The 9,436-nt window shown below is 39.8% G+C and overlaps 1 protein-coding gene across 1 annotated transcript; it reads left to right on the top strand.

The window, feature by feature from the left end:
• Positions 1 to 5,330: 5,330 nt before the first annotated feature.
• Positions 5,331 to 6,607, top strand: LOC105180029. The gene is made up of 3 exons (XM_011103696.1): positions 5,331 to 5,702; positions 5,825 to 5,930; positions 6,159 to 6,607. Exons 1-3 carry the CDS (start codon positions 5,331 to 5,333, stop codon positions 6,605 to 6,607), a joined length of 927 nt encoding a protein of 308 aa, XP_011101998.1.
• The last annotated feature ends 2,829 nt before the right edge of the window (positions 6,608 to 9,436 follow it).

Here is a 9,436-nt window from a genome sequence, read left to right as displayed (position 1 = left end):
ATAAAATTAAAATATGTAATATGAATAATATCAAAATAAAATACAAAATAAGCATGTCTTACATCATCCTAAGTGAATGAAGCTGAATATAAGATGAAGAGCTATCAACGAATCATTACAACAATTATATTTTAATCAATAATATTAAATAAACGAAATATAATTAACACCTACTATTACAATAAAACAATACCCAATATTCAATAGACACAACATTCTATGCATAAGGCGGGTTTAAACTCTTGACCTCTAAAATGATAGGGTCTCAACTTTGCCAATTGAGTTGGGGTTTAGTGACTAATGATATCTTAATTTAATGATTAAATTGACGTCTTCTAAATAAGTTTGAAATCATGGGGTCGAGTTTCATAAGATATATGAGTATTAATTTTTCTCACGCGAGTTTATTGTAATTTATTTATAGTTTTCAGTCGTATGGATATATTAATATTGTTCAGTTGTTGAATTTATTGAAATATTAATATGATTATTATTTTTATTATAAAAAAAAACAAGAAAACGACATGCTCATCAAATCTAATAATTCTTCCCGAAATCTTATTACTTTATTTATTAAATAAAACCAGAAGTTCGATACAATCATCATTATCGCGAAACCAGCCGCTTAATAAATCAGCCGATGTCGGGGCGGCTGCGATGATCCCGGCGCAGGCGCAGGTGCATGGTGGGGCGGCCAACGAGGCACCTCCGAGCATGGCTTGAGACAACTGGCTCTACAAGCCGGAGCATTAGCTGTGCTGGTGCACGTCTTGGTGCACGCGCTGATGCAAATAGATATCAAATCATCGTCTGCCTTCCCCATGATGATCAACTCGTGGAGCATTGCCACGGCGACTAGGAAATACACAGCTCCGAGTCCCTTAATCGCCTTCATTTCTTCTGTTGTTTGTTGGTGCAGGTGCTGAGACATCGTGCGTGGAGGACTTATATAGATGTCGTCAGTGTGCAGAGGCAAAGGATTTAGATAAATCGTGTTTTGGATTTCGTTCGTTGTCAGTGTGGATTTTTTAGGGTTTTGTCTGATTTGAATTGGGTTGTTGTAATTTGTGGAAGGGGAGAGATTTTGATTCTTGGAATTGAGAGTGAAAATTTTGTTTTTAGGATTTGAACTTTCTATGTATTGGGTAAGATTTTTAGGAGAAATCATTGATATATATAATTAAAGTTTATTTTGTAAATTTAGTTACCTAATTATCATCTCATTTAAAAGTATTGGTAGAAATATTAATTTTGGTATTGGAAGAAATAATAATTTTGGTAACGACATTTAAGTATAGTTAAAATCATGATAAATGTTCATAAATATTTATCGTCAAAACTTAATTTTTTAAAGGGTTAAAGGCAATTTTCGTCCCCTAATTATAGGTCATTCTCGTTTTAGTGCCATAAGTTACTAGGATTTTAATTTGGTACCGTAAAAATGAAAAATTCTCAATTTTAGTCCAAATTTGATCAGGAAAAATGCTTGGGTTGTCGGAAAAAGTCACATGCAAGGCATCTGACTTTTTAAATTGGGGGTTGGATCATGATTGGTTGGAGAAGTTGATGTGGTGCAGACGTGGCGCCAAAATGAAAATTAAAAAAAAAAAAACTGACTGACGTTAATCCACGTCAACTGCTGACATGGATTTAAAGGGAAAAGATGCACAAACAGACGGGAAATCAAAGTTGCGAAATTGCCCGCCAGTCGCCGCCACCTTCTCTCTTCAATTTCACCGCCGTTACTTGGAATTTCTGGCTACCACATATACCATTCGATTCTCCATAGCAAGGAGAACAAAACCCCTCAACTAATTTTGAGATCCGACCACGACAACGACTGGGCTTTGAAATTGACCGCTGCGGATAATTCCCTTCGATTCGCCAGCGACAGGACGACCCACGATCGCGGATTGGTACCATTGAATTCGTCTCCTCATTGCGGTTCGAATGGGACTAGTCTCATCCATTTTCATCAACTAGGTGCAAAGATCCATAGTTTTGAAGATCTCGGTCGTCGTCCGCTGTGACTGCACCTTCCGCCGCCGTTTTCTCCTTCGTCTGAACGAACCACTGGCTCGAAAGACTACCGTTGAACGCCTCTCGTTCTGGCGAATCTTTTGAGACCAGTCCCATCGATTTTGGTCACCTCTGTGAAAAGATCTGACAAAAGTCGTCCTCCACCTTTGCCGACGGTCGCATGCTCGATTCTCCACCGTATGACAGCGGATTTCAGGCGGAGAACCACCACTGAGCTCACCCTACAATGACGGACCTTCCTCTCTGATCAGAAGTGGCCACCGGAGCCTCGACGGAATCAGCTTCCTTGGAAGCTAACACGGTCAACTCAGCCAACTCGACTGAGTTGACTCACCCGGTCATGCAACAGGAACAGCAGCAACGCAAACAGCTGACGTGGATTAAAAATCCACGTGGATTTCCCGTCTGTTTGTGCATATTTTCCCTTTAAATCCATGTCAGCAGTTGACGTGGATTAACGTCAGTCAATTTTTTTTTTTTTAATTTTCATTTGGGCGCCACGTCTGCGCCACATCAACTTCTCCAGCCAATCACGATCCAGCCCCCAATTTAAAAAGTCACATGCCTTGCATGTGACTTTTCCCGGCGACCCACGCATTTTTTCGATCAAATTTGGACTAAAATTGAGAATTTTTCAGTTTTACCGGACCAAAATAAAACCCTAGTAACTTACGGGACTAAAACGAGAATGGCCTATAGTTAGGAGACTAAAATTGTCTTTAACCCTTTTTTAAATTGTGTTTGTTTGACTATGGCGAATATTATTGATTTATTATAATTTTTGAACCGTGATCATTAAAATGTACAAAATGTATATCATTTTTAGTGAAGTCAGGGTGAACAACAGATACTTTCCATGAGATTTGATATGATGACGAATTTTATCTTGTTGTTTAAAAAATTACAAATACAACCTTTAATAATTATGGAGTCCTAGGCAGTGACGTGGAAAAATACTATTTATGCTTGTTGATTTTTTCCTTAGAAATTATTTAAAAAAATTAATTTATTTATATATTGGGAGGAGAAGAGGGGGAGGCGAAGAAGGTGGGCCGGGGGGAGGGGAAGCAGGTGGGGTGGGGGGTTATAATTATTATTTTGAATTTTTTTTATAAATTATAATTATATATATTATAAATATATTTTAATATTTATAAATTATATATATTATAATGAAAATAATTATATATTAATAGGTCTAGTTTGAACGATTGACTAAAATGATTATTTTAATTATTATTTTTAAAAAAAATAGGCTCAAATTGACAAGAGCATGATTATTTATTCATAATATAAAAGTAATTTTGATATTAAAAATTTTATAGGGAGATTTTTTGATATTTTGATATATAACATGGGATCAAAATGAATTTAACCCTTAATTCCTCCTATAAACTTGATGACAAAATCTCCAACACAAGTTCATGTAACAAAACTATTCATCAAATCACAAATTTCTCATACATATATTTAAAAAAGAACATGTTTCATTACAACAAATCGAGATTTGTTCCCCGGTACTTCTCTCCAAACATGTTTTTCTTACACAAAAATACTCTCCTCCTTCCTATTATTTCGGGCCTGCTCCGGCTGTGGCGGTGGCTGTTGGAAGCATTGTCTCTAACAACTCTTCAAACAGAAAGGGTCAGTGATTCCAGAGCTCGAGCAGGTTATGGAACATCCCCTCAAACACTCAGCCACCGGATCACCTGCGTTTGCTACACAAGCAATCAATGCCATCACGACGAACACAGCCACTGCAGCACTCATCACCCCTTTGTTCTTCATTTTCTTCTTACAATATATGTTTGTTGCATGCAGTGTGAGGGCATCCCTCGTTTATATAGATTTTTCAAGAAAAGAGATTTCGAATATTATAAGTAGATTATTTAATTTGCAATAATTACTAATTGCTTGAAATTTTTTTATGTAATTGAAATATTTCAAATTATATTCATATTGTTTTTTCCTTTGGTATTTTTGTTATAAATGAAAAATCTTAGTCTAATGAGTAATAATTGACCATAAATTATCTAATGAGTTCGATTGCATATAAAGAATTGTTTTATTATCTATTATTTGTAGGAGGGGTCTTTTGACCAAATTGTGTAGTTTTGACTCGACTATGAATTTTCATATGTTTCTTATTGACCAAATTAAACATGTTAATAATCTAAATGTTATTATTATTATATATATATATATATATTAAGGTCATGTTTACTAATGAGAATTAGCAAGGATTTTCGACGTTATCGGGGTTTGCCAATCGTTTACTTGCGAAAGTCGTAGCCCGGTATACAAGCGCTAGGCCCGGTATTGCGGTTGATAAAACGCCGGATATTTATCCGGGCTGCGGGGGTTGGATTAGAATCCCTGTCAGTTTTCATTTCCCACCATCGACGTGTACCTCATTTTGAAACTTTCCTCTGGAAGAGTGCTTCGGCACCCACACGGTTTTCCCGCCGGCGAAGTCTGTAATCCCGTCCGTTGACTTGTATGTGGCTGAGACATTGTCTGTATATCTCTATTTTCAGATTCAACTTGTTGGTCCTCCATTGTTTTTTCTTTTTCCGAAACGCATTTTCTGTTGTAAAGTCATTCATTTATGTGTTATGCTTAACATTAGTTTTTTCCCTCTTTTTCCGGCAAAGCATCTATAACGGAGTTGCCGACTAAGCTGTTCCCTTGACGATCTGTCCTACTCTGTGCATATCTCTACAGTTGTCTTGTGATTACTACCGGATCTGACGGTGAGTACTTGTGAAACCCTTCTCCACACCCCTACTAACATTTTCTTCGCAACTTTTATTAAGCTGTGGTATGGTATTAACTTCATTCTTTCAAGTTTCTTAACTCTACACCATTGTGTCCTCTTATCGGCTCACTTCGGTGTCCTCTTTTTGGCCCTCTATATTTCTGTACCTATTAACACTTTTGATGAATTTGCATGTCTCTTTTTGTTACCATTTTCTAGTTTACTCCACCGTCTATTCACACTTTTACATCTCTTTATGATGGAATTTTTATTTTCTGTAAAGTGGGACTTAGACAGATCCAGTTGGCATACCCTGTTTTCATTTGTTTACCTTCTTACCCAAAGTTTCAGAGGTGGATGCTTAATTTTTTCCTTCCTTACGATGAGGTCATTCGAAAGAGTTACATTGGCTTTAATAATTGTACAACAAATCATCGACGAGCTTGTCGTCGCTTTGACAATATTCTCTTTCGTTACCAAATACCTTGCTGCTCCAAACCCCAGACGACGTCTACGTCGGGCCAGAACCTACATGAGTAGTAGGATCCCAGACCAAATTCACTATCTTCATAGGCTGGTTTCCATTTTTGACGAGTCATGTCTGCGCAATCTCCGCATGGACCGCAACGCTTTCGGACGCCTATGCTACGTGCTTCAGTACTCAGGTGGTATGACCCCGACCAAAAACCTAAGTGTCCCCGAACAGGTAGCGATTTTCCTTAGCATTCTGTCCCATCACAAAAAGAACAACGTCGTCAAGCATGATTTTATACGTTCTAAGCGCACGATCCACAAACATTTTCACCGTGTCCTGAATTTAGTGATTAAGTTGTACAACGTCCTCTTGGTCAGGCCAACTCCAATTACGGACGAATGCATTGACTCCCGGTGGAAATGGTTCAAGGTACTTCTTCATTTATTAATTTCATTCGAACTGCACATAGGGTCTTTGTGCTTGTTTTACCGGTCGGTAGATTGTGGTCATTATATACCATTTGCGAATTACGATTTTATTACTACTTGTAGGGCTGTCTGGGGGCATTGGATGGGACTTTCATTAACGTACGCGTACCTGAAGAGGAAAAGGGAAGGTACCGAACCCGCAAGGGTCATGTTGCTGTCAACGTTCTCGGTGTTTGCAACCCAAACATGCAATTTATTTACGTGCTTTCTGGCTAGGAGGGTAGTGCGGCTGATAGTCGCGTACTACGCGATGCCGTCCATAGACCGGGTGGTCTTAGAATACCCTCAGGTTATAATTTCATCCACAACGCTTTCCCATTCCTCTTGTATGCGTATATGATTATTTGGGTGCTGATTTTTTAAAAACATGGCATAATGTTCGTATATGCTTTTCCAGAGAATTACTACTTGTGTGACAATGGATACACAAATGCTGAAGGCTTCTTGACTCCGTACAGAGGTGTGCGCTACCATCTACGAGATTGGGACACTGGAGTAGTAGGACCCCAGAACCATCGGGAGTTTTTCAATCTAAAGCACGCGTCAGCTCGTAACATCATCGAGCGTACCTTTGGTTTGCTTAAAATGCATTGGGGTATTTTAAGGAGTCACTCATTCTACTCCATCAAGGTCCAAACCCGGATTATATTGGTGTGCTGCTTATTGCATAACTTTCTAAGACAGGAAATGCCTGATAACCCGTTGGAAGATGAGTTGCCTACCATAGGAGTTGAAGAGACGGAAAACAACGGGGAAACAGTCTGGAATATAGAGCCCAATCCAACGTGGACCAATTGGAGGGATACACTGGCCACGTCCAGATACAACGAGTGGAGAAGCCACTGATGATGCACCATTATTATACAATATTGACGATTGTCTTTGGTTGCCTTCAGTCTATTGCATAGTCCCGCGAGTCAAAACAATTATTTGAATTTTCTTGTGTAATCAAGTCAGCGTAATGGCATTAGGTGTATCGACATTGGATACAGTTCTTCGTTGTGCCGTTCTATATCCTGTTTTTTCGTACATGTTGCTTCGTTCTTCTCCTTACATTGTTACTCGTTTACATAGAGTTCTTCAGAGTTTTCGCACTCGTCTGATTCCAAATTCATTTGTGTCATCTTGTAATGTTTTCATAAATTTCGATTATTACTTTTACGTATCATGCTACTTGTCTAATCACATTTTTCTGCTTTATCTTTAATCAAAATATGGAGGTGGGATTTGATGAAGGTAACAGCATGGCGCGCCGTCATGGTGGGAATCGCGATAGGCCTACTGGGCGCCGAGTGTAGACAACAATGGAGGAAGAATGCCTTATTGCAGCACTACGGAATTTGGTGGTAACCGGATGGAAATGCGAGAATAGGTTCAGGAATGGGTATCTGGGACAGTTGGAGGCCTATATTCTGAAGCATTTCCCACATTCTAATATTAAGGCCGAACCACACATCACTTCCAAACTACACGTCTGGAAAAAAATTACTCCACACTGACCACCATGCTTACACGGTCTGGGTTTGGTTGGGACGATAGCCGGAACATGGTATTGGTTGAAAATGATTCCGTCTGGGAAGATTACGTGAAGGTATGCACCTAACTCGGTCGTTTGTGCACATTGTTTAACATACTTTGTATTCTTCCTTTCAGTGGCCTCCAATACTAACGCTTTTACAGATGAACCCATCCGCAAAGGGGATGAGGCATAAAATATGGCCTTTTTTTCCTTCCTGGAGGGAAATTTTCGGTCGGGATCGTGCTGCTGGAGAATGAAGTGCTGATCCATTTAAGGAGGCCAACGACGTTCGAGACGAGGAGATTGGTGAAACCCACGAATGCAATGTGTGGGATGGCGAATGGAATGTGCGGGATGACGGATGCATTCCGGAACCAGCTGAAGACGGGGTGGAGGGTGAACCTGTTTCGTCTTTCAATGCCAACGTAGATCCCACATAGAACTCAAGTGCTGCCAAACGCATGGGTGGATCATCCTCCAAGAAGCGAAAATCCACTGATTTTAATGATGGTATCCCTAAATTACTTGAAATGGCCACTAACTTCTGTGACTCCGCTAACATACTTTGTATTCTTCCTTTCAGTGACCTCCAATACTAACGCTTTTATAGATGGACCCATCAGCAAAAGGGATGAGGCATAAAATATGACCTTTTTTTCCTTCCTGGAGGGAAATTTTCAGTCGGGATCGTGCTACTGGAGAACGAAGTGCTGATCCATTTAAGGAGGCCAACGACGTTCAAGACGAGGAGATTGGTGAAACCCACGAATGCAATGTGTGGGATGGCGAATGGAATGTGCGGGATGACGGATGCATTCCGGAACCAGCTGAAGATGGGGTGGAGGGTGAACCTGTTTCTTCTTTCAATGCCAACGTAGATCCCACATAGAACTCAAGTGCTGCCAAACGCATGGGTGGATCATCCTCCAAGAATCGAAAATGCACTGATTTTAATGATGGTATCCCTAAATTACTTGAAATGGTCACTAACTTCTGTGACTCCGCTGATGCGCGCTTGGGAAAGTTGACGAGGGTGCTTGAAAACAAATTGGTGACCCTGAACATCGTTCAGTGATACTGCAGCAAGTTAGAGAGTTGGAAGGCATCGACGAGAACCAACAATTGATGGTAGCAAACCGGCTGGTCAAGGATCCCAAGGAGATGGAGCTCTTCCTGGGCTTGACAAGGGATTATAAGGTTAAGTTCGTTCGTCTAATCCTTGCAGGCAATATTTAAGGTCGCGCTCGGATCTAACATGTTGCATGGCCATACTAACTTTTGCCATTTTGCTGTGTAGACCATGTAAAACATTGCACAAACTAGGCATCCTAATGCTTTGTCTTATTAACTTAAAAGTTTATTCTGGACATGGAAGTTATCTATTGACAAGTTTTGGATATTGGTGCAACAGACGCATATGAGTAATGTATTATGCAAAAAATCTCTTCTCTTTCGCCTGCAACCCACATGATTTAAAGACGCTCAGTGTTTGGATTCTTTCGTATTTGGTGTTCTCTCATTGCGTGTTTTGGTAATACATCGTCGAACTAACACGGTACCACTATCCATTTCTGTACTGATTAATTACATTTTAAAATTTAAGCAACGTAATAGATCAGTACAATCAAAATTCATCTTGCGCAGCAATTATATTCCCAAAAAATTACAGAAAGCTACAACTGCCAATTTTGTGGAATGAAAATGTTTATACTATTACAAAGCTTAGTAAAGGACAAAATTCAGGTAACATACTTCGGTGTGAGTGAATGAAAATGGGTTACACCATTTTCCTTCTTCCTAATGAATCGACCATCGTCAGCCATCCGCCCTTCATCACCCACCGTCATTCATCCTCCGAAGTTGTTGTCAAATCTATAACCTCGATCCCACCTTCCACTTTATCCGTCATGTTGTTTGACCCAGGCTGGCTGTTGCTTTCCTCCTTGACGTCTTCATTCGTGGTTTCGTCAGATGCAATTATCTCATCTCCACAGAATATCTCCTTCAACTCCCACCACCGTCTTTCGCCCCCGGAGCGGTATACCCTAGCGAATGGGGTGGCCTATTTTGCACACGATGTCGCCCGACAACAGGAAATCTGACAACGTTAATACTATGGTAGTCATGCTACAATAAAACTAAAAACGAAACTTGCA

Source organism: Sesamum indicum, unplaced genomic scaffold, assembly GCF_000512975.1.
Source record: "Sesamum indicum cultivar Zhongzhi No. 13 unplaced genomic scaffold, S_indicum_v1.0 scaffold00279, whole genome shotgun sequence".
Classification (NCBI taxonomy): Eukaryota; Viridiplantae; Streptophyta; class Magnoliopsida; order Lamiales; family Pedaliaceae; genus Sesamum; species Sesamum indicum.
This window is presented reverse-complemented; position numbering and strand designations above follow the sequence as displayed.

Bases quoted from the DNA above. Each gene is read 5' to 3' on its own strand.
- LOC105180029 (XM_011103696.1), top strand. From the start codon at position 5,331: ATGAGTAGTAGGATCCCAGACCAAATTCACTATCTTCATAGGCTGGTT. The intron at 5,703-5,824 runs GTACTTCTTCAT...TACTACTTGTAG, and splicing joins CCCGGTGGAAATGGTTCAAG to GGCTGTCTGGGGGCATTGGA. The intron at 5,931-6,158 runs GTGTTTGCAACC...ATGCTTTTCCAG, and splicing joins TGTTGCTGTCAACGTTCTCG to AGAATTACTACTTGTGTGAC.